General features: G+C 43.6%; 1 protein-coding gene across 1 annotated transcript in view; it reads right to left on the bottom strand.

The window, feature by feature from the left end:
* LOC137571671 (probable cation-transporting ATPase 13A4) overlaps positions 1-26,557 on the bottom strand; it is a 229,459-nt gene that overhangs the window by 14,764 nt on the left and 188,138 nt on the right. The window contains exon 26 of the mRNA XM_068281166.1: positions 15,484-15,664. Coding sequence (XP_068137267.1) covers positions 15,484-15,664 — 181 coding nt within the window. The remainder of the gene's footprint in view (positions 1-15,483; positions 15,665-26,557) is intronic.

Genomic DNA, 26,557 nt, shown 5'->3' with positions numbered 1-26,557 from the left:
CACCGATGTGCGAGACTGTTAGATGGCGAAACCACGGTCCATTTACACTGTACAGAGCTGTGATCTACAGCAGAGCTGTACTGGGGACAGCCATGTCACTCGCCTGTCCCCCTGGGAGACACAGGAGTGATCGGCTCTCATAAGCTGATGCCTAGGACAACCGACCGCGGTGATTGGCTGGCAGGGGGAGGGAGGGGTAGAAAAGAGTAATAATAAAATAGGTAGAGGAGAATAAACTGTGAAATAGTCACCAAAAAATATGTATTTTGCGCACATGCTTTTTTAATAGTTAAAGGTTAATACGTGCTAGAAACACCACATTTGCAAGATCAGTTAAGGAGGACAGTGGGAACAAGAGAAAAAAAACCTTGTAGTTTTTGAGGAAATCCATGTTAAGGTTAGAGGAAAAAAGTTGCAATTTAAATGCCGTAAAATGACAGATAATGTATTAATATGTAAATATATATATATATATATATATATATATATATATATATATATATATATATATATATATACATATATATATATATATATATATGTGTGTGTGTGTGTATGTGTGTGTATGTGTGTGTGTGTATGTGTGTATGTGTGTATGTGTGTATGTGTGTATGTGTGTGTGTGTGTGTCTGTGTGTGTTTGTGTGTGTGTGTCTGTGTCTGTGTCTGTGTCTGTGTGTGTGTCTGTGTGTGTGTGTCTGTGTCTGTGTGTGTGTCTGTGTGTGTGTGTTGTAAAAAAAAATGATGTGGGGTCCCTTCTTGCGAGCCTCTTGAAGCTGCTGTCCACTACGCAGGCTGAGATAGCAAGAATGCAGAACACCGGCGGAGTGGGGCATCACACCCTGAGGTATACCAGCCCACATGGTCCATGGTATGGTTGGGGCTCTGGGGGAGAGGGCGGCTAAGCCTCCCCCTCTCCCCCAATCCATGGCTCGGCCCCACCTCTGGTGCCCCAGGAAGAAGTGGGACTGACGATGCCGGGGGAAAGGGGTCATGGTGGCATCTGGGAGTCCCGTTTTAGAAGGGGACCCCCAGATACAAGCCCACTCCCCAGGAGAAATGAGTACATAGCATTCCTTACCCATTTCCACAAAGAGTTAAAGTAAATAAAAACGCAACCACAAAAAGTATTTTATTAATCTTAATTAACCATGAATACTTACCTTTAAAAAAGAAATGTTCTCACGCCAATATCCTCGGAAATGTCCCACGCTAATATACTCCATTAGCTTGACTGAAGATCTTTGGCGCGCACCTGCCGCCACACACACTGCTCACCGCAGAGCTTTAGCTATACTAAGTATAGCTAGGGTAAAAGCATCTTTAAATTTGCCTCCAAGACTCCCCATTGGTCTATTAACAGACCAATGGGAATCTGGAAGATTCCCATTGGTCTGTTAATGGACCAATAGGGAGCTTTTGAGCTAAATTTAAAGATGCTTTAAGTCCTCAGTCCTCTTTCCCGGCTCCTGTGCTCCTCCCTGCCCACCGCGCCTATAGCACCAGTCCATGCCATCACCCTAGAGCGCGTACGTTAAAAAGGGGCGCTGGGAAAAAAGGGCGCCGGGTTTTTAACGATAAGCATGGATAACGTTTAAAAATGTATTGTACTGTATTTCGTTTAAAATTAATGTTTTTTAAAGTTATAAATCATTAAATAATGTGCATTAAATCGGCAATTGTAAAAACGTTAATCTTTCGTTTAAATACTGAAACGTATAATAACGTTTAAATTTTTTTTTTACTAAGTAACCCTCCCTGTACCTACCCCTAACCCCTAGACCCCCCTGTTAGTGCCTAAACCTAAGACCCCCCCTGTTGGTGCCTAAACCTAAGACCCCCCTGTTAGTGCCTAAACCTAAGACCCCCCTGTTGGTGCCTAAACCTAAGACCCCCCTGTTGGTGCCTAAACCTAAGACCCCCTGTTGGTGCCTAAACCTAAGACCCCCCTGTTGGTGCCTAAACCTAAGACCCCCCTGTTGGTGCCTAAACCTAAGACCCCCTGTTGGTGCCTAAACCTAAGACCCCCCTGTTGGTGCCTAAACCTAAGACCCCCCTGTTGGTGCCTAAACCTAAGACCCCCCTGTTGGTTTTTTCGTTTAAAAATAATGTAAAAAAAAAATGTACTGTTTTTCGTTTAAAAATAATGTTTGAAAAAAAATATTGTACTGTTTTTCGTTTAAAAATAATATTTAAAAATGTATAAATCATTAAATAATGTGTAATCATGAGAAGCAGTAATAAAACATTAAGTCTCCGGGCGCCGCTTTTAAAACGTTATTTTTCTCCGGCGCCCTTTTTTCCTATCGGGCGCCCATTAAACGATATTTATTATAGGAGTGAATGGCGGCGCCCGATTTGTCGACTAGCCTCAGGCGCCCGAATTTACTGTTACCCCCTAGAGCACCCACAGCACCCCAATATAAAAAAAAAAATAGGTAAAACTGGGGTTTCCAGGGGGTCCGTATGTCCCCGTATGCACTGCACTTTCTTTTGATATATGTAAATTTACACTACCATTTTCTGTCATTTACCGCATTTAAATGTATACTTTTTGCCTATCATAACCTCAAAATGTATTTTCTCCAAAACTATAAGGTCTTTTTGAAATGTTTTTCCTCTTGTTCCCACTGTCCTCCTTAACATACCCTGCAAATTTGGTGTTTAAAAAAATGCAACCACAAATTTTTGATAAAAAAATGTATGTTAAAGAGACTCCGTAACAAAAATTGCATCCTGTTTTTTATCATCCTACAAGTTCCAAAAGCTATTCTAATGTGTTCTAGCTTACTGCAGCACTTTGTACTATCACAGTCTCTGTAATAAATCAATGTATCTTTCCCCTGTCAGACTTGTCGGCCTGTGTCTGGAAGGCTGACAAGTTCTTCAGTGTTGTGGTTCTGCTATGAACTCCCCCTTCCAGGCCCCTCTATGCACACTGCCTGTGTGTTATTTAGGATTAGAGCAGCTTCTCTCTTCTCTCTTATATTTTGCAAGCTGGATAAATCGTCCTCTGAGCTGGCTGGGCTTTCACATAGTAAGGAAATTCAGACAAGGGCAAAGCTGTTTGCAGGAAGAAATGAGCAGCCTGAAACTTCAGTGCATGAGAACAGGGGGAAAGAAACACACAAATGATCTCTTGAGATTCAAAAGGAAGGCTGTATACAGCCTGCTTGTGTATGGATGTATTTTCTATGTGTGGACATACTGTACATCAACCTACTTCCTGTTTTGGTGGCCATTTTGTTTGTTTATAAACAAACATTTTAAAACTGTTTTTAACCACTTTTAATGCGGCGAGGAGCGGCGAAATTGTGTCAGAGGGTAATAGGAGATGGCTTCCAGGTCTAGAGTCACAGACCTGGTCTAGGTGTGAGTCCAGTGTGATTTTATATACATAATAGGAGATGTCCCCTAACGCACTGGTATGTTTACTTTTGTGCGATTTTAACAATACAGATTCTCTTTAAATGAGAACGGCAGACAGCCTAAGTTTGCCAGGAACTGTCCGCTAATGAACTGTTCGGGCCATCTCTAGTGACTAATGTAAAAATGGGAAAATCTAGAGTTATGAAGTGAGGTTCAGTAAGAAAAACTGCTCAGGCTAATTATTTTCCACAGCACATCTGTTGCTGTCTGTATGTGACTCTTGAAGAGACTTCCTTACTTCCTGTTTGGACACGAGGTGATAGAAATTTTGACAAATGGAGAAAAAGCCAACAAGAAAAATGCACTTTCTACTCCCTTACCACACTGTCCAAAACTACATTTTTTTCCCCCAGAACTGTTAACTTACCAATTTACTCCATAAAACACACATTTTAACACAGTGTTCCCCAGCCCTGTCCTCACGGCCCACCAACAGTGCATGTTTTGTGGAAATCCACAGAGGTAGTTAATCAGCTATGCTGAGACACCAATTACCTCATCCGTGATGGTTTGTGGTTTTCTGCAAAACATGTACTGTTGGTGGGCCTTGAGGACAGGGTTTTAACAGATCACTTGAATAGACACTTCAATACTTATATTTTGACAAGTTTACTTTAAAGCCTAAAACAGGTTGAGCTACTTATGGTTTTCAACAGTAAGCAGGCACTGTAATTATGACTAATGATAGAGTTTGGGTACTTGGCTCAGTAAGCATCATGAGTAATATTATACAAATAATAGTTTTGTTGAGAGTTGAAAAAAGCATCATGGTCTGTTCATGCTAAGTGTTTATATTATAAAAAAATCAAGTTATTTGCTGGTGGGACTAATTCATAAGCAGCCCTTTAAATATAAACATTTTTACAAATGATTTAAAGGACTAATGAAAAATACTCAAAAGAATTGAAAAACCATTGACTTTTAAATACCCACCAGAGCACGTGCAAAAAGGTTCCTGATGGAATCAATTACTTAGCATGGAGAAAGGTACTGAATAAATTCTATTTTGGGTACAATATCATGCTGCATAAAAAAAAATATATTTTTTTATTTATCTGAGAATCATTTATATTAATTTAACTCATATTAAATAATTACCAGCAGAATACAATTGTATAGCATTATTTTTGCCATGTTTTATCGAAATTTGGTTTATTTGTGTCTGTGCCCCAGCCATGTAGATTTTCATTCACTGACTGATGGATATTGGCTACCCTTTCAGATATCCGTTGATTTGAATGAGACTCAGCCAACTGCTGTTTTATTACCTGCAGCAGAGAACCTCCTGCCTGCCCCCCCCCCCCCCCCTACTCCATAGAACAGAATAGACCACCCGAAGAGAGCCAAACAATGGCCCATATGCAATTCCCTTTTTCTCCCGAGTTTTCTCCGAGGTGATATTTTCACAACTTGTTATAAAATGACTTTTAAGCCAACAACAAGCAAGAAAACACTCAAAATAATTTTGATAGTACTTTTTCACTAACTTTTGGATACTTGTTCAATTATAAAATGCTAAAAAGTTAGTTTAAAGAGAAGATGAAACATTATCTCCTAGGAGATAACTCAGGAGAAAAAGTGAATTGCATATGGGCCAATGTGTCTGTACAATGATCAGTGTGTCTGTATTTTGGTTGACGGAAGTCATCTGAATTTAGCTATACTTAAAAGTTCTCCTCTTAACTATGGAGGCTGACATTGTGATCACCATTTAAAAATGTTAGTAATGAGGAGAAGGGGGATCCATTTTAAGGCAGATAAATTAACTTACACAAACATCGTGGAGATGTAAATGTGGTCTACTAGGACATTTATAGACCTATAGAAAGATGGGCGTGTGTTGCGTTAAAGAGACACAGAAGCCAAAAAAAATGATGACATAATGAATTGGTTGTGTAATGCGGATAATTACTAGAATTTTAGAAGCAAAGAAAGTATTCTAATATTTTTATTTTCAGTTATATAGTTTTTTTTTTATAACAATGCATCATTCTCTAATATTTGCAGTTTAGACACTACTCAGCAGTCTAAATGGGTACAAAAGTTAACTAGCCTTCTCTGTAAAATCTTCCCTGCAGAGGGAAAAAAAGATACATTGGGCTCTATTCATAAAACATTTGCGGGGAAATGGGGAAAACAGATTTTTTTCAAGCATAAATACATGTCATTGAGATGCCTTAAGTAAAACAGAACATCTTAATGGGGGGAGAGGTTGTTATCTTGCCTGTTATCGCTGGTTTATCTCCTTTTCTAAACAGTCGGTGTTCTCCGTTCCCATTCTGCCTGCTCTAATCTTTATGAATTAACCTTCAGTGACATGTGTTGTGATAATTACCGCACAAGGCGGTAATTTCCCGCACTGCTCCGGAATGTCAGCTTTTCATGCGGAAACGGCTTTTATGAATGGACACTTTGCTAAATGGTCGGTAAAGTCAGCTGTTTTGAGCATTACCAGATGCTTTATGAATAGAGGCCATTGTCTTTTAAGCATATTATCTCAAGTGTCTGGCAGAGTTCTCTGTGACTTTGAAAGTCGTGGAGCTGAATGGCTAATTTGCATAGATAACAGCTGGAGTTTCTTAGCTCTTCCTTTACTGGAAACTATATTAGACTTGTGTCTCTGATGCTAATGTTTTTTTCTTAGCTGTACTACACATACAGATCATTATATCATAATATTTTTTTCGCTTCAGTGTCTCTTTAAAAAATCCAAGAGCCCAGCCGCCTCTGTTAAAAACATATTGTGCTGGTGGGAGGGGGTTCGTTGTCCCTTAACGCTCCCTCTCTTTGCCACTGCACCCCCCCCCCCCCGTTCTTCCTGTTCCCTGGCCCCCATTCTTCCTGTTCCCTGGCCCCCATTCTGGCTCCCGATCCAATCGACCAGTATGGAAATACTGCACAGCGCATGCACAGAATTTCCTTTCTGCTCCCATGACTGTGCTCCTCTGACATCACTTAGACACGTGCACTCACTCCCGTCTCCACAGAATGAACTACAGAGGGCTGTGGAGTGCGTACAGTGAGACAACAGCAAGATGCGAGCTTGTGCTCGCATCTAAGTGATGTCAGAGGAGCGTGGTCATGGAAGTAGTAATGAAATACTGCGCATGCGTGGCACAGCATTTCCATACTGGTTGATTGGTTCGGGAGCCAGAATGGGCCTGAGAATGTGGAGAATGGAGGCCCGCAGTGGCAAACAGAGGGAGCGGTAAATGACAATGAACCCCCTCCCAACAGCACAATATTTTTTATTTTTTTAACAGAGGCAGTTGGGCTCTGGTATCCTTTAAGTCAAATCCGTCTGCTCTGAGCAGTGGTTTACTACATCTTATATATAGGCCCTGTATTCTGTATTCAGTTTAGGTTCCCTTGTTCCAACTTCCAAGTCAAACCTCATGTACGCCTTAAAAAAAAAAAAAAAGGGAAGACCAACCAGTATATGCTGCTCAAACTGCAAAAATGTATTAAACTTGTAATATATCATAAAACCATGACCAATTGTATATGAAGTGTTAGTAAACTACTTCAAAGTTACAAAGATATAGTTTGGAACACATGTTGCTATAACTATAAGCATCAAACTCTTATCTACAAATTACAGAATCTTCTATAAAGAAATGGAAGGAAAAGCACAGTACCTGGCACCAAATGCAGCAGGGCAGACACACCAGAGATAGGAATCAGAGCGTGCACGTCCCAAATGCAGTCGTAATCCAATGTAGTAGAGGACAAAAGAGGAGGCACCGATTACTTAAAATCCCTTTATTCCGGTGGGGAAAGTAGCAGGTACATAGCAGTGGGGGTATCAGATGCCTGACAGCTGTTTCGCTGGCTTAAACCAGCTTCTTCAGAGGCAGATTGTACAAAAGACATTGTTACAAACACTCCTTAAATACATAGGTACAGATTGTTGCCAACTCCCACTTCCCTTCCACAGGTAAAAAACCTTATTGGAAAGTGGACGACGTAGATCACCTCCCTGCCTCTCTATAGGTAGTCTTACGGCATACAGCCAATAGCTGTTAGCAGCCGTGACTTACCCAGAGGGCTTTTAGTCATTGGCAATCATGTCGACCAATAGGGCAGGAGTGGGAGGAAGCCTCAACCCGTCCTCTGCCCGGAAGGCAGCGAGTCTGTGCACCACACGCTGGAGCGCATCCATTGCGGAAGAACTTCTGCATTGGGCGGCGGAAGCCTACCCTGCCTGGACCACGCCTACATTTAGTATTGTCCGGCATGAAGACGGCGAGCAGTGTTTACTGCTCCACAAGATGTCACCGGGAGTTTTTTTGTCTCTGTACAGAAGCATTGAATTGTTTTGTTTGTTTACATATTATATTGTGTATGTGTTTTTACATTGTATCTCCTGCTAGCGTTGTTTCTAACCATCCATTGTAATACATTTATATATTTATATATTTTGTAATATGTTAGTTATTTATGCCGCGTTACTCCATTGGCTTATAAAGACTGTGCATTTTTTCCTGGGAGTGGAGCTTGCGGCTACGAGGCTTGGCTGCTACGGTGGCCTGACTGGGTGTGTGCGCATTGGCGCGCAGGCGCAGTCCGGCGGTGGGCGTGGCCACGCCCACCAGTACTCGGCGTCTTCCGGGTAATCAGTATAAAGGATATCGGCTCCATTGCGCTGATATCTCCGACGAAGGACAGGGGTCCGGAACGCGTGAGATTGCGCGCAGCAGCGGGGCTTCGGTGGCTGGGGTCTCCACTTGTGGGTAAGTGCACAGTCTGGCCATATCATCATTCTATCCTATGCGGATTAGTGTGACCTATTTTTGGTCACTCCTTACTCAGTCAATCTGACTCAGTTAGTTACCTGTTTGGTCCTGTGTATTCATTTTTCTGGGTACTTGCCCCTGGTTAAACATCTATGCTCTTTATTCAGTGTTATATCAGACCTACATTATATTTTATATGTGATTTTTTGAGCGTCATTCTTGAGTACCCCTCCCATTGCTCACCCGTGCTGATTGTTTTTATTTTGATTTTATTGTTATGATATCCTTAATAAACTTTACCTTACATTTGTACCATTATGGAGTGTGGCCTTATATATTGATTCATGGTGTCATGGACGCTTTTTTCTTTGTGGTTACTTTCTGCAGGAGGCGTGGTCCAGGCAGGGTAGGCTGAGCCAATGACCAGTTAGAGTCGTGGGACTTGGATGCGGGGAGACCCGCTGCCCGCCTATTGGCTAGAGCTTCCCACGTGACCCTATGAGGTAGGCTTTCGCCGCCCAATGCGGAAGTTCTTCCGCAATGGATGCGCTCCAGCGTGCGGTGCACAGATTCGCTGCCTTCCGGGCAGAGGACGGGTTGAGGCTTCCTCCCACTCCTGCCCTATTGGTCGACATGATTGCCAATGACTAAAAGCCCTCTGGGTAAGTCACGGCTGCTAACAGCTATTGGCTGTATGCCGTAAGACTACCTATAGAGAGGCAGGGAGGTGATCTACGTCGTCCACTATCCAATAAGGTTTTTTACCTGTGGAAGTGAAGTGGGAGTTGGCAACAATCTGTACCTATGTATTTAAGGAGTGTTTGTAACAATGTCTTTTGTACAATCTGCCTCTGAAGAAGCTGGTTTAAGTCAGCGAAACAGCTGTCAGGCATCTGATACCCCCACTGCTATGTACCTGCTACTTTCCCCACCGGAATAAAGGGATTTTAAGGAATCGGTGCCTCCTCTTTTGTCCTCTACTACATTGCATTTTCTATAAATGGGTAAATAAAAGTGGCAAGTATTTGGCCAGAGCTCTAAAGAAGCAATCGGTTCAATCACACATCCCGAGAATGATTAACCCAAAAACACAAAAGACATTGGTAAGATCAGAAGAAATTGTTGAGGAGTTTAGATCTTATTACAGATCCCTGTATAACTTAAGCTCAACCCCCTCTACCACACAACAAGAATTTAGACAGGCTAAAATCTCTAAAAAAATTTTAACAAATACGCGAAACCTTTCAATCTATCGGATTCTGACAGGGAGGACTTGGAGGCCCCTTTGTAAACAGATGGGTTTTTGCTAGCGGTTAAGGCTCTTAAAACTGGCAAAGCATTTAAGCATATCTTGGCCCCAAATTTTGTTTCAGCTTTCAATGCTATCACACCTTTAACTGCCCCATCTAGTCCATTCCTTGAGGCACATATATCCATGATCCCTAAGCCAGGGAAGGATTCCCAACTCTGCACAAATTATTGGCCAATCTCTTTATTAAACCTGGATGCAAAGCTGCTGGCCAAAATTTTAGCCAATAGAATCTTACCATTCATTCCTGACCATATTGGAATAGACCAGTCTGGCTTTGTTCCCGGCAGAGAGGCAAAGGAGAATGTCATGCACACAATAGGAGTGATGGTCTATGCCAGGAGACATAACCACAAAATGTTTATCCTCTCCACAGATGCTAAAAAGGCATTTGACAGGGTGGCATGGGATTATATACGTGCCACCCTGTCAAGTTTGGGTTTAGGTGCTTCCATGCAGAAATTGATCGTTTTTTTATATACAAACCCCTCGGCCAGGGTGAAGGCAAACTGTTTCTGGTCATCTCCCCTCCAAATAACCAATGGAACAAGACAGGGGTGCCCCCTGTTTCCACTTATTTATATACTAACTTTAGAACCCTTTCTGAATGCTATCAGAGCAGACCAGAACATCAAGGTTATACCTGCCAGTGATACCACTCGTGGTCTCAGCCTTTGCAGATGACCTTTTGTTTTACCTTAAAGACACCCTGATAGCCTTGCCTGTTCTCATTAAAAAATGTGAAGAGTTTGGCTTACTTTCAAACCTAAAAATAAATTTCCACAAATCTCAAGCCCTAAATGTCTCTCTGGATGACTCTCTAGTACAGCAATGCAAATCTACATTTGCCTTCTCCTGGGCACAGAGTTCTCTTAGGTATCTGGGTATCGAAATCCCATCGGACATGAAGAATCTATTTACCTTAAACTATGTAAAAATAGGTAATGCATTGAAGGACGACTTAGTAAGATGGGTACAACAGAAAAATCTGACATGGTTTGGTCGAATGGCGTCGGTTAAAATGAATCTTTTGCCTCAATTTCTATACATAAGCAAATGCATTCCTCTCACCCTACCACCCAGATTCCTCAGAGAACTCCAAAGCCACATCTCCAAATTCATCTGGGGCTCCAAGCCTCCCCCGACTCAAACAATCTTTGTTGATGCTACCTAAAGAGGATGGGGGTATGGCCCTTCCTGACTTACATACATACCATCTAGCTGATCAACTGTCTCGAGTGGTAGAGTGGGCTAATACTGAACATCCTTTAAAGCTAGGTAAGGGTGGAACAAGCCTCAGCTAAAAGTAAGGTCCAGACAATTGGATGAACAGATTATCCAGGTAAAATCCTAAATCAATGGGGTAACCCTTTAATGACAGCTTCAATCCCGTTCCTGAGGAGGAATCTTCCTTCTCTTGGTCTGGTCTCTCACCCAAGTAAACTAGAACCTTTAACGGATAACCCGGATTTTCAGATTGCCTCGGATATTCCCTTTCTGATTAACTGGCCAGATGCTTGCTGCCCCAGAGTGAAGGACTTTATTTCCCAGGATCTGGTTAAAACCTTCTCCCAAATGTCTGCTCTACGAGAAGATGTAAAACTCTCCCATTGGCAAAACTTCCAGATTAGGCACTTTCTAAACTCAAGACGACGTACCTCTGACTGGACCAAACCTCTCACTGACTTTGAAATTCTCATTAGTAGTAAAATCACCCCTAGCCATTTAATATCCATGCTATACCAGATGCTATTGTCTAGACCAGAAACTCCTAAGATGAGATTCCATACCCAATGGGAAACAGATCTCGGAAAAGTTATTGAAATTTTCCTACTCAATCACAAGGGATCCATCAACGTAAATACTCAGGAGCTTGGTTATAAAATTTTAACACGGTGGTATAGGACACCCCAAATCTTACACAAAATATTCCCCTCAGTTTCCAATAAATGCTGGCGATGTGGCACTGACATTGGCACTATCTTTCATGACTCCTGGTCATGTCCATTAATTATATCCTTCTGGACCAAAATTCATAGCCTGTTGAAACAGATTCTCTGTGAAAAGATTGATTTCTCACCTAGTGTTTTTTTATTGCATGACACACAGGAATTTGTTAAATCATACAAAGAAATCCCTCACAGTCCACTTGATAAATGCTGCAAGAGCTTTAATTCCACTTCAAGGAATACTGTAGGGGGGTCAGGTGAAAATGAGTTGAATTTACCCGAGGCTTCCAATGGTCCCCCGCAGACATCCTGTGCCCGCCGATGCTCCGGCCCCACCTCAGGTTCACTTCTATAATTTCAGACTTTAAAATCTGAAAACCACTGCGCCTGCGCTGCAGTGTCCTCGCTCCCGCTGATGTCACCAGGAGTGTACTGCGCAGGCACAGACCATACTAGGCCTGCGCAGTACGCTCCTGGTGACATCAGCGGGAGTGAGGACACGGCAACGCAAGCGCAGTGGTTTTCAGACTTTAAAGTCTGAAATTACAGAAGTGAACCAGAGGCGGGGCCGGAGCATCAGTGAGTGGCTGCGCGGGCACAGGATGTCTGCGGGGGACCATTAGAAGCTCCAGGTAAATTCAACTTATTTTCCCCGACCCCCTACAGTATTCCTTTAACAAGAAATCCACAACTCCACCCTCTTCTAAGGCCTGGTTGAGACGAGTGGACGCAATTGACGTTATGGAGCGCAGTAAACTCCTCTCTCAGGACCGATCTGAGCAATGCACCCTCACCTGGTCCATCTGGCTCTCAAGAATATAAGACCATTATACAAACATGACTGGTTTAACACAGCACTACATAGATCTCTTCCTTTCTTCTACTCTACTTTTCTTCCTTCTTCTACCTTCCTCTTGGATGTCACTTGGGAAACTTACTAACTCCCTTCTGGACTTGTTGTTAAATGGCTATGTGTACTCTACTGAAGTTTTTTACAGCCTCCCCTATAGGCATTATGCTGCAATGATGTACTAAATGGCTTAACGTGATGTACAGTGACTTGCAAAAGTATTCGGCCCCCTTGAAGTTTTCCACATTTTGTCACATTACTGACACAAACATGAATACATTTTATTGGAATTCCACGTGATAGACCAATACAAAGTGATGTACACATGAGAAGTGGAACGAAAATCATACATGATTCTAAACATTTTTTACAAATAAATAACTGAAAAGTGGGGTGTGCGTAATTATTCAGCCCCCTGAGTGAATACTTTGTAGAACCACCTTTTGCTGCAATTACAGCTGCCAGTCTTTTAGGGTATGTCTCTACCAGCTTTGCACATCTAGAGACTGAAATCCTTGCCCATTCTTCTTTGGAAAACAGCTCCAGCTCAGTCAGATTAGATGGACAGCATTTGTGAACAGCAGTTTTCAGATCTTGCCACAGATTCTCAATTGGATTTAGATCTGGACTTTGACTGGGCCATTCTAACACATGAATATGTTTTGTTTTAAACCATTCCATTGTTACCCTGGCTTTATGTTTAGGGTCGTTGTCCTGCTGGAAGGTGAACCTCCACCCCAGTCTCAAGTCTTTTGCAGACTCCAAGAGGTTTTCTTTCAAGATTGCCCTGTATTTGGCTCCATCCATCTTCCCATCAACTCTGACCAACTTCCCTGTCCCTGCTGAAGAGAAGCACCCCCAGAGCATGATGCTGCCACCACCATATTAGACAGTGGGGATGGTGTGTCCAGAGTGATGTGCAGTGTTAGTTTTCCGCCACACATAGCGTTTTGCATTTTGGCCAAAAAGTTCAGTTTTGGTCTCATCTGACCAAAGCACCTTCTTCCACATGTTTGCTGTGTCCCCCACATGGCTTGTGGCAAACTGCAAACGGGAATTCTTATGCTTTTCTGTTAACAATGGCTTTATTCTTGCCACTCTTCCATAAAGGCCAACTTTGTGCAGTGCACGACTAATAGTTGTCCTATGGACAGATTCCCCCACCTGAGCTGTAGATCTCTGCAGCTCGTCCAGAGTCACCATGGGCCTCTTGACTGCATTTCTAATCAGCGCTCTCCTTATTCGGCCTGTGAGTTTAGGTGAACCGCCTTGTCTCGGTAGGTTTACAGTTGTGCCATACGCCTTCCATTTCTGGATGATCGCTTGAACAGTGCTCCGTGGGATGTTCAAGGCTTTGGAAATCTTTTGTAGCCTAAGCCTGCTTTAAATTTCTCAATAACTTTATTCCTGATCTGTCTGGTGTGCTCTTTGGACTTCATGGTGTTGTTGCTCCCAATATTCTCTTAGACAACCTCTGAGGCTGTCACAGAGCAGCTATATTTGTACTGACATTAGATTACACACAGGTGCACTCTATTTAGTCATTAGCACTCATCAGGCAATGTCTTTGGGCAACTGACTGCACCCAGACCAAAGGGGGCTGAATAATTACGCATGCACCACTTTGCAGTTATTTATTTGTAAAAATGTTTGGAATCATGTATGATTTTCGTTCCACTTCTCATGTGTACACCACTTTGTATTGGTCTTTCACGTGGAATTCCAATAAAATTGATTCATGTTTGTGTCAGTAATATGACAAAATGTGGAAAACTTCAAGGGGGCCGAATACTTTTGCAACCTACTGTACTTCCTATTACCTACTGTTTGCTTTATATTTTATACATTGTTCCAGTTATATGCTCAAATGAATTGATTCTGCATCATTGTTGTGTTGTTGGAAATTGGCTGAAATTGTTCAATTTACTCTTTTCGCTCTAATAAAAACTTTAATTGAAAAAAAAAAAAAAAAACTTATCTACAGATGTGTTTAGATTGATTTGAGAAGAGAAAAATCTGCACATATATACTGTACAGTGCTTCTCAATCAATCAAAACATGATATAACATTGAGAACATCCAACCATAACCCCAAGAAGTAATCATAAGAATAACTATTAAGAGTGTCAAAGATTATAACCACTCACAGAGGATAGAAGGAGACAACCAATATGATCTATAATACTGTAGAAATATTACTAAAATAAGCCGCTATATAATAAGAAATTAAGTTAGCCTTGCCTATGAACCACTCTGAACTCAAAAACAATAATCAGTGGATGACTTTAGATGCCAAAGTTCAATGACTAGGCACTATATTGCAACAATCGATAATTCACATATCTGTAACACATACCTGTAAATGAGGTTTGATACTTATAGTTATAGCAACATGTGTTCCAAACTATATCTTTTTAACTTGGAAGTAGTTTAATAACACTTCATGTACAATTGGTCATACTTTTATGATATATTGCAAGTTTAATACATTTTTGCAGTTTGAGCAGCATATACTGGTTTGTCTTCTCTTCCTTTGAGTGCATGAAAAAAGGGCTTCAGGAAAAAAGGGCTTAGCTGGATAACAAATTGGCGCCGGTGGAAGTCGCAATCTCAATAATGATAAACATTGTTAACTAAATTGGTTAACGAGAAATATGTTTTTAAACGGATGGGAGATGAAAATGAAAATATATTACCTTTAAAATATACAGCTTAACCTAACCCTACTCTCAAACAGAACCCTGTTCCTGTTGGTCCCTAACCACTCTCCTGATGGTACCTAACCCTAACCATATCCCCCCCTCCGGTGGTGCCTAACCCTAACCACCACCCCCACCCCCCTACACACACACACACCCTTACACACATAGAAACGATAACATATTTCATAACGTAAAATCTGTACATACAAATGATATATGACACAAACTATAACGTTACAAGTTTCTAAAATAACATATCTCAAAAACTATGTTCTAATGTTAACGATATTTATCTGGCACCATTTTTTCTGCTTTGGGCTCTGTATTAACGATAAATGCATTAGAGTCTATGGCGGCACCCTTTTCATCCACTACTCATCAGCGCCCTTTTTTCCTGCTACCCTAATTTTTGTTTTTTGACGTTCCTTACCAGTGCAGGTAGCTGCATTAAAACCATAAAATTGAAACCATAAAATTTTTGTAGGTTCTAGTACTCATGTACTTCTTACCTGAAAATGCTAGTGGAGTTCTTGCTGTACCATATCTGCTGCTGAACAATAAGAAAGCCACATATTTGTAAGGCAAGGGTAAAAATGATGTTTAAAATTACAGAGAGTAAAAGTGGAGGAGAGATGAGCTGAGCCGGAGGTCTGTATGGCGCAAGCTTTGGATAAGCTTTATTCAGACTCACTGTAATGAAAGCATAAAAGACATGCATTAAGTGATGTATTGCAGTTACACTGTATTACATTTGCCTATCTGATGATCATGTTTTCTGCTTGCCTTACCATTTTCAATAGCCATACACAGGTCATTTGATTATAAATATTCATTTGAAAGACCATTTAGAAGTTGAATCCCACCACAAAGAGCAGTGCAAAGAGCAGTGCCATTTGCGTAGAGGAAACAACTTACAAAACCTCCTGTCGAACTATGTCTAGCCACCTTTAAGATTAACTTGGAGTCACTTTTTCCTTTGAGTAAATACAAACAAACAGAAAACATAAATGTTAAAAATGAGATAATACCTGGGAGAGATCAGATCTATAACTGATATCTGAACAGTGTTAAGAATTTGTTGCATGTAATTCTGTTGCTGTGTAGAGTGATGTAGCAACAGGGGATGCAAAGGCTACTACTGTACCAGGGCCCCTGGATCAGGGAGGGTCTCCAACTACTGCGTTATTTTTTCTTTGGTGCTATGCTGGTAATGATCACCAGTAAATGTACTTTGCATAGTGGTCATCATTAATGAATTATTCCCCTCAACTGCTTAAAGCCTCTGACACTGTGGCTGTCCTTTGCACATTTTGGTGCCCCATATCAGTTATGAATAGAATAAAAAAGGGGCTCAACATAACATTTGCACTGCAGCACAAAGCTCCTTAGCTATGAAGCCCTACACTGGGAATAAAGTCCATGTCCTTCATGCCTACCATTTACTTAAAGGAATCGTCAGGCCCAAAAAAAAAAAAAAAGTTTCACTTACCTGGGGCTTCTACCAGCCCCATGCAGCCATGCTGTGCCCTCGTAGTCACTCACTGCTGCTCCAGTCTCCCGCCGCCAGCTAGTTTAGTTTTTGCTGCATTGCGTACATTTTTACTCATTCCCGCTGGTGCATAAACATTAACACATACATTTTTACGTGTTATTGATGCAACGCGTGAATTTTTATGCATTGAACCCCTAACGCGTAAAAATGTATGTGTTAATGTTCCTGCACTAGCAGGAATGCGTAAAAATCTATGCAATGCGGCTGGCCGACCACGAGGTAGGCAAAAACGAAACTAGCTGGCAGCAGGGAACTGGAGCAGCAGTGAGTGACTACGAGGGCACAGGATGGCTGTATGGGGCTGGTAGAAGCCCCAAGTAAGTGAAACTCATTTTTTTTTTTTTTTGGCCTGACGATTCCTTTAAGCCCTATCTTATAGAAACGATGCAATTTCCTGTTTGATTAACAGGAATAGGATGATTATTTCCTACATGTCTGATCTGCTCCCATTTAATAACGGGAAAGATGTGAAGTTATCATGGGAAAGTCGATTCCATTATCAAATCGGGAGCAGTTTGAACATGTACACGATACAACTTCCCGTCAGATTACCCATCAATCGGACTGGAGATTGAATCGTGTACCCAGCATTAGGTCTTGTGAGATTTATGTAGCTAGGTGAGAGCACAGATCTAATATTTTTTCCACCGTCTCTGGCCACCTCTCTGCCTGAAGTAACTATAAATGTTAATAATACTCCCGTAACTTCAGTTCCCAAAGCACAGTGCTTTGGGGTAATATTCGACTCTTCTCTCTCTCTTTTCCTCATCTTAACTCCATAACCAGCTCCTGCCATCTTCAACTCAAAAATATATCTCACATCCGTCCCTTTCTCACTCAAGACACAACCAAAATGTTAATACATGCTGTTATAATTTCTCGTCTGGACTACTGCAACATACTACTTTGTGGACTACCTTCTAACAGACTGGAACCGCTCCAGTCGGTACTGAACTCAGCTGCTCGTCTCATTCATCTTTCTTCTCGATCTTCCTCTGCTGACCCTCTCTGTCAAGCTCTTCACTGGCTGCCAATTAACCAGAGGATTCAGTTCAAACTCCTAACCCTAACCTACAAAGCTCTCCACAATCTCTCTCCCCGGTACATATCCTCACTAATTTCCAGATACAAACCTAATCGCAATCTCAGATCGGCACACGATCTTCTGTTGTTCTCCTCTAGAATCACCTCCTCACATTCACGCTTACAAGATTTTGCACGCGCTTCATCCCTTCTCTGGAATCCCCTCCCACAACACATCCGTCACTCGCCAACCTTTGTTAATTTTAAACGCTCTCTAAAAACTCATTTGTTCCGACAAGCATATGCGCTACCTTAAGCCACTTCCCTTTGTCCTAAGACCAAATTGCACTCCTACTAGGTATCCTAAAACACACTGCCTTTATATTTTTCATCGTATACTACCCCTCCTCTTGTTTTCCCCCATTCCTTTAGATTGTAAGTGTAAGTAGGAAGCAGATAAAGTTCCAGCACTCGACTAAGATTGCTACAGAAGGCCAGGCTGGGCTGTACTGTATATTGCTCTGTAAGGATGTGAGTCCCTCTTAACTGCGTGCTCCGGCGGGGATAAGTAGTACATGCATGGGTATAGAGAGAGGAGGCTTGAGCCAGCACTGCAGTTAGGGTACTTTATTGTAGAAAAAAGACACTTACAGTTGAATAGCAGCCAGATGATCAGAGCAGGTTAAGTGGGCGCCAGGTCTGAGTCCCCCTGCGGACGTCCGTTTCGCGCTAACAGCGCTTGTTCACCGCAATGGGTGAACAAGCGCTGTTAGCGCGAAACGGACGTCCGCAGGGGGACTCAGACCTGGCGCCCACTTAACCTGCTCTGATCATCTGGCTGCTATTCAACTGTAAGTGTCTTTTTTCTACAATAAAGTACCCTAACTGCAGTGCTGGCTCAAGCCTCCTCTCTCTATACCCTTTAGATTGTAAGCTCGCAAGGGCAGGGCTCTCTCCCCCTTTTGTGTCTTGGAAATCATTATACATTTTATTCATCATGTTACTTTTACCACTGTCATTACCACTTCTGTATTTTGTATTCTGTATTCATTTTTTGTATGTTGTCACAAATTATGTATCTTGTATATTAGTGTACACCATTGTCTGTATTATGTACCCCGTGTTTGTTTCTTACTTTGTACAGCGCCAAGGAATATGTTGGCGCTTTATAAATCAATAATAATAATAATAATCTCAGACAGGCAGTGTCATCCTGTGCTGCTGACTTAACCTGCTGAGCGGTCTGGACGAGCTCAGCTCGTCCAACACCGCCAGAGGCTGCCGCTCAGGCCCTGCTGGGCCGATTTCCACCAAATAAAAAGCAGCACACGCAGCCGGCACTTTGCCAGCCGCGTGTGCTGCCTGATCGCCGCTGCAGCGCGGCGATCCGCCGCGTGCAGCGGCGAAAGAGGGTCCCCCCAGCCGCCCGAGCCCAGCGTAGCCGGAACAAACAGTTCCGGCCAGCGCTAAGGGCTGGATCGGAGGCGGCTGACGTCAGGACGTCGGCTGACGTCCATGACGTCACTCCGCTCGTCGCCATGGCGACGAGGGAAGCGAAACACGGAGGGCCGCTCATTGCGGCCTTCCGTGTTATTCCTTGCCGCCGGAGGCGATCGGAAGATCGCCTCCGGAGCGCCCTCTAGTGGGCTTTCATGCAGCCAACTTTCAGTTGGCTGCATGAAATAGTTTTTTTTTAATTTAAAAAAAACCCTCCCGCAGCCACCCTGGCGATTTAATCAGAACGCCAGGGTGGTTAAATCTCAGTATTGGAAGTAGAGTCTGCATTCCCCTGTCTTATAAAATTTATGCAAGTAAAAATCTTGGCTGGACAGTCATCTTCTGAGCTGTTAATTTAGGAAGCAGGACATTTGGGCGCATGAGGCAGGTGGACAAAAAGGGCGCCGCCATTCACTCCCATAATAAATATTGTTTAATGGGCGCCCAACAGGAAAAAAGGGCGCCGGAGAAAAATAACGTTTTAAAAGCGGTGCCCGGAGACTTTTAATGTTTTATAACTGCTTCTCATGATTACCCATTATTTAATGATTTATAATTTTTTAAACATTATTTTTAAACGAAAAACAGTACAATATTTTTTTTTTAAACATTACTTTTAAACGAAAACCTGCACCATATTTTTTTTAAAAACGTTATTAATGCTTATCACAGGGGGGTCTTAGGTTTAGGCACCACCAGGGGGGTCTTAGGTTTAGGCACCACCAGGGGGGGTCCTAGGTTTAGGCACCACCAGGGGAGTCTTAGGTTTAGGCACCAACAGGGGGGTCTTAGGTTTAGGCACCAACAGGGGGTCTTAGGTTTAGGCACCAACAGGGGGGTCTAGGGGTTAGGGATAGGTACAGGGAGGGTTCTGTGTGAGAGTAGGGTTAGGTATAGCTTTAGTAAAATTCTTATTAATGTTTTATAAAACGTTATTATAAATTTCACTTTTTAAACAGGGAAGATTAAAGTTTTTAAAATTGCCGATTTCATACACATTATTTAATGATTTATAACTTTATAAAACATTATTTTTAAACGAAATATAGCACAATTTTTTTTTAAACGTTATTCATGATTATCGTTTAAAACCCTGCGCCCTTTTTTCCCGGCGCCCTTTTTTAACGTACGCGTTAATTTATGTGTTCACAGTACAGGACGTAATTTAAGGCTAGAAGGAAGATAAAGACAGACTTTATAATACTCTATATTCTGAAATGTGCAGTAAATCAGAAGCTCAGGAGGTTCTAGCTCCATATCACCACGGAGTGAGCTCAGCAAGACCCTGTCCAACTGCAGACACACTCTCCCATTCTCTACAACCAATAGAATTGACCAAAGATACCAAGCACTGTGTAGAAGGAATAGAAGCTGTGAAGGTGGCCATATGGAATGTGGGGAATTGTGCTCTATTAACCCCTTATACAACCTTACAGATTTGTGAGTGGGTTGCTGAGCCTCTTTTATTGATGGATGTCATTTATGACCTTGGCTTGAAGATTTATGTATAGTGGTGATTTCTACCTTCATCTACACTTAAAAAGAGTATTCCTATAAACTGTGTTTCCAAAACAAGAGCTCAAGAGCTGCAGCCACTGGGACACACTCAAGAGGCCACCCTGCAGTGTTAGGGTGTTTTGCTTTGAACACACCTTACTGAATAGGTACTGACTCTAGCCAGTATTCGAACCCATCATGTCAAAGGCAGTGCCCTTAACCAGTACACTATTCAGCCACTGCTGCAGCCAAAGCCAATGCTAGAACTTCATTGGCAGAAAAATATACTTCAGGTTAATTCAAAGTGTAGTTAAACTATACTTATGAGAGCCTATCTATTTAGTGCTTACTTCTGCCCACTCTGTGCCTTCCTGTCCAACATGTACAGTATAGAAAGGTGAGTGCTACATCAACACGGGTAGCCAGTGGTGGCTCCAGGTTCAACATTTTGGGGGAGAGGGGGCACAGCGGCTGGCTGGTGGGGTCCATTTGGGTGATCAAAATCAATGTTTGTATAGCGAGCTTTAGATTTTTTTTTTGACTAATTGAGAAGATAAAATTGGCTACTTGGCTAGTTTGCTGGCATGCTTTAATCTTTACTTGCTAGCAAACTGCTCCCGTGTGGACAGATCTCAGACAAATCATTCCAGCCCCCAGTCTGTGTCTCACAATTCTGCAAGCAAGGGGAGGGGGAAGAGGCAGGAGGGAGAGAAACACTCTCTGTGTAACTCTTTAGTAGCTAAGCATTGCTGGAGACTAAGCTCTAGTTTAGTGGCTAATTTAAAAGAAAAACGGAAAGCTTTCAGCTTGTAAGCCTTCTTCAGTCTCTATTCCTGTTGACTGACAATGTTAGAACATACAGTCAGAAGGAGGTAGAGAGATTTCTTTTGTAAATACAAGTATGATCCAGATACATTAATTACAAGGGATTTTGCAATGATTGTGAGGTATTTATGGCAAATAGATAAGACTGTTAGTTTACTTAACACCTACATAGACTCAGGCTGACATGGAGAGTTTTTTTCACAGACCCTATCCTCTTCACTGTACACTGCTGAAGCCTGGAAACAGTTATTATTATTATTGATTTATAAAGCGCCAACATATTCCCTGGCGCTGTACAAAGTAAGAAACAAATATGGGGTACATAATAATACAGACGATGGTGTACACCAATATACAAGATACATAATTAGTGACAAAATACAAAGAATGATACAAAATACAAAATATAGAATTGGTAATGACCGTGATAAAAGTGACATGATGAATAAAATGTATAATGACTTCCAAGACACAAAAAGGGAAGAGTTAACTGCATGTTACTGAGCAGGGGGCACTCGGGAGGGGGGGGGGGTTTGGTCAGGGGGGCAGGGGAACAATGGTTCCCGGGGGCAGTGCCCCAGCATGCCCCAGTTTAGCGCCACTCATGTAGGTAACCCTGGATCAATGTCTATAGAAGAGTGGCCATTATTTGTCAAAAGTCTTATACACTGCTGCAGTAATATCCATATTGATAGTCCTTTGTTGCCAACATATGCCTAACAGGAATAATATTATTTGCAAACTGATGTAATGTTCTAGTGTCCTAAAAATATTGTCGCAAACCAAAATGGACAGTATGAAGATAAGGTTAAACATATGCAACACAAATCTGTGTTTTATTTCTATTTCTTTGCCTGCTCAGTCCACCATTAGTTGAGTTAAAATACATAATATACAACCCTGTTAGCTGAACTCATGAAAACATGAAAAGTGTTTGATTTGTGTCTGCCTTGCCCTGACTGAGGTTACAGTCTATAGGATATTTTTTTGTATAAACTTTTAAGATTTTATTTTTAATACTGTATTTGTATATTTAATGTGCAAGCTGGCTGTCAGAGATGGTGTAGTTCCCTCTGCTGCGGGCGTCTGACGTCACTTTGTCCGCAGCCGCATCGCCGCAAGCTCCGCCCGCTCCCTCCGGCAGGCCTCTCCTCTCCTCATTACACCGGCATAGGTTAGCACGCGCGTGCAACAGGCGGCGTGATCTTTATGCACTAAGGAGGCGAGTCAGCTGACATGGTGGTCAGCTGACCAAGGCCGCTGCTTCCGCAATGCTGATTGGTTGGCTCGCCAAGGGCGGGTCATTGGGATTATCCATTTGTATTTAAGTTCAGAGCTTTCAGTAGCTTGTTGTCTGTTGTTGCTGAAACTTTGCAGTGAAAGCTTTCAGACCTAGTCAGATCCGTGTGTGTTTGAACCGGCAGGACCCTGGGGATTCGCACTTAGCTTAGGATTAATATTATTTTACTGTATTGATATTTTTGTGTATGTACCTTGCCTGAACCTTTGAGTACTCTCTGCCTTCCGATTCTGTACCTCTGCCAGTCTGATCTGTTGCCGACCAGTGGTGCTCAGCAGAGCTCGAATATTCGAGTAGCTCGAATATTCGAGCTCTTTTTCAGCTATTCGAGCTCGGTATTCGAGCTCCGAATAGCTGTAGCTATTCGAATGGGCTATCCGAGTACACTCGAATAGCCCATTCACTATTCGAGCTATTCGAGCAACCCGGCGCTATTCGAGCTCGGTACCGAGCTCGAATAGCGTCATAGCCCAGATTGATGTCCTTAGAGCCAATCAGAGGGCTCCCAGGCCCTCTGACGGCAGCCAATCACAGAGGGGGACCCTGGCCAGCCCCTACCCTATAAATAGCGGCCGCCATGTTCCGTTTCTCCATGCTTGCCTGAGACTTGTACAGAGAGAGAGTTGCTCCTTTGTGCTTTGGCTTAGCAAGTGCTCTATTGTGATCATTTACCTAGCGTTTTTGCTCACCTACACCTGCCATATACACCTATATTGTTGTTAGTTAGATAGACATTGTATTTTAGTTAGTAGCTTGTGTGTTACATTAGAGACAGGCAGCTGCTGCAAGCTTACAGGTTTAGGCCTCAGGGGGGCCTTGCCTCTGTGGGCAGCTGTCCTCTGTTTATTTCTCTCATCTATACCAGTATTTCTGCTGTCCTTTACTAATAGTATTGTAGTTATACTGTACTAGGAGTAGGACACTCACTGACTGTCACTGTTTATAGGCTACTAGCTAGCTCCTGCGTGTGTGCACTCACTCACTGTCTGTGTGTGTACACACACTCTATTTCCTTCTGATTACTGATAGATTATTGTTAGTTATTTGTACTTACTTACTACTTACTCTTACTGTACCCGTAGGGACACTCAGTGTCACTGTTCATATAGGCTACTAGCTCCTGCGTGCGGTCACTCACTGTCTGAGTGTACACACACCACCCACACTCCATTTCCTTCTGATCGCTGATTGATTATTGTAATTAGTTAGTTCTACTTACTGTTACTACTTACTCTTACTGTACTAGGAGTCTAGGACACTCAGTCACTGTGTTCATAGGCTACTAGCTCCTGCGTGCGGTCACTCACTGTCTGAGTGTACACACACCACCCACACTCTATTTCCTTCTGATCGCTGATTGATTATTGTAATTAGTTAGTTGTACTTACTGTTACTACTTACTCTTACTGTACTAGGAGTCTAGGACACTCAGTCACTGTGTTCATAGGCTACTAGCTCCTGCGTGCGTGCACTCACTGTCTGAGTGTACACACACCCACACTCCATTTCCTTCTGATCGCTGATTGATTATTGTAATTAGTTAGTTCTACTTACTGTTACTACTTACTCTTACTGTACTAGGAGTCTAGGACACTCAGTCACTGTGTTCATAGGCTACTAGCTCCTGCGTGCGGTCACTCACTGTCTGAGTGTACACACACCACCCACACTCCATTTCCTTCTGATCGCTGATTGATTATTGTAATTAGTTAGTTCTACTTACTGTTACTACTTACTCTTACTGTACTAGGAGTCTAGGACACTCAGTCACTGTCCATAGGCTACTAGCTCCTGCGTGCGGTCACTCACTGTCTGAGTGTACACACACCACCCACACTCTATTTCCTTCTGATCGCTGATTGATTATTGTAATTAGTTAGTTCTACTTACTGTTACTACTTACTCTTACTGTACTAGGAGTCTAGGACACTCAGTCACTGTGTTCATAGGCTACTAGCTCCTGCGTGCGTGCACTCACTGTCTGAGTGTACACACACTAAATTTACTTGTGATTACTACTGATTATTGTAACTGCTAGTTGTACTTCCTGACTGTTACTACTTACTTACTGTACTAGGGGACACTCACTCAGTCACCTCACCAACCAACCCACTCCATTAAAGTACCCCACTTTTCACCCGCCCTTTTAAAAAACTTTTGTCTATACGCCCAAAACATTGAAGATGTCTGGAAGTGGCAGCCAGCGCGGTTTGGGCAAGGGGAAGGGCAGCAAGGGAATCAGGAGGAGAGGGAGCAGCATTGTGGCAAGCCGCGGCCGCGGCCGCGGCCGCGGGCGCGCCACCATGCACAGTTCCGCAGCAGCAGCAGCAGCGTCAGTGGCTAACATTCCTCCCATAGCCACTGGCCGTGGACGCCTTGGGCGCCGCCCAGCAGGAGCATCTGCAACTCACGCTGCAGAGACGCAGCAGCAGCGTGTAGCACCTGCTCCCATTTTCCTCCAGCCGGGTCGGAAACGTCCCATTGAGGAAAAGGATGCAGACACTGTGGTGCAACTCATGACGGAGGATGAGCAGCCCGCCATCAGCTCTGCATCCGAGGCCTCCACCCTCACCACCACCACCACCACCACCCCTGTTCGCAGCAGCCGCCCAGCAGGGTCTGGGGAGGAGGCCAGTTCACCGTCACTCGCCGACCTGTCATTCAGCAGTCTTTTGACCCCAGGCATCATGAGTAAATTGTCTGCTGTTGTTGGCGATCTTGAGGAGGAGATGCTGATGGGCACTTTGGGGGATGAGGGATTGGACAGCAAGACTGTGGCGACAGTCAAGCAGCCCATCCATGCATCAGGAGAGGAGTTTGGGGGGTCCTCATCCCAGCAGGACATGTTTCAGGAGGGGGAGGATGATGATGACCCGGTGACAGACAGAGACTGGGTGCCACCACCTCCAGGGGATGTCGTCCTCAGCAGCTCTGAGGAGGAGGAGGAGGATGCGCTTGTGGGCCTTGCAAGGAGGCGCATCATTGCAAGCATTGGCAGCGTCCCACACCCTGCTGGTGTCTCAGGCTCAGCAGCAGCAGCAGCAGCATCAGCCAGTACCACCACCAGCCGCACCCAAGCCCCCCAAGCCCCCCCCCCAACCACCACAGGGAGACAGGCAGCAGCGCTTCCATGCCGTAGGGGGATGTTTAAGTCACCAATCTGGCGATATTTCACCATGCCCACTGTGTACAGCAAGTACGCCACTTGCAACCACTGTCAGCGGAAGTTGAGCAGAGGTGCAGACCCCTTAAAGTTCTGCACCAGCTCGCTCATCAACCACCTTGCGGCTAAACATTTCCACCAGCATGAGGAGTTCCAGAGGCTGAAGGCATCTGGTGCTGGCAGTGGCACCACACCCATCACTGCACAGCCTTCAGCAGCAGCAGCAGCAACAGCAGCCACCCGCCCTCCTGCTCCTCCAGCAGCACCAGCAGGAGTGCGGAAACGCACTGCTCCTCCCCCCTCTGCAACTCCTGCCGCCGACACTGAGGCCTGTTCTGGCAGCCAGTCCTCAGTGGCCTCCTCTGCTGTGTCTGCTGATTCCCGTGTCAGCAAAAGGCCACGCCAGAGCCTTTTGAGCGAGTCCTTCCAGGGGGTGGTTAGGGCTCTGCCTCCCAGCAGCCGTCGCGTGCGGCAGCTGAACGGCTTGCTGGCACGGGCCATGTGCTCCCAACTCCTGCCGTACACGCTCGTGCAGGAGGGGAGCGACATTCGTGCGCTGCTTGCTTGCGCAGCCCCAGACTGGCAGCTCCCCAGCAGACACTTTTTCTCCCGCAAGGCCATTCCTGCACTGCACCGCTTTGTGATGGCCAATGTGGAGCGAGGGCTGGAGCACGCGGTTGGTGAAAGGGTCCACGTCACCATGGACTCCTGGAGCAGCCGCTTCGG

The sequence above is a fragment of the Hyperolius riggenbachi genome, chromosome 4 (genome assembly GCF_040937935.1).
Source record: "Hyperolius riggenbachi isolate aHypRig1 chromosome 4, aHypRig1.pri, whole genome shotgun sequence".
In the NCBI taxonomy this organism is placed as follows: Eukaryota; Metazoa; Chordata; class Amphibia; order Anura; family Hyperoliidae; genus Hyperolius; species Hyperolius riggenbachi.
Note: the sequence above shows the minus strand (reverse complement) of the source record. Positions and strands in the feature narration are given on the sequence as shown.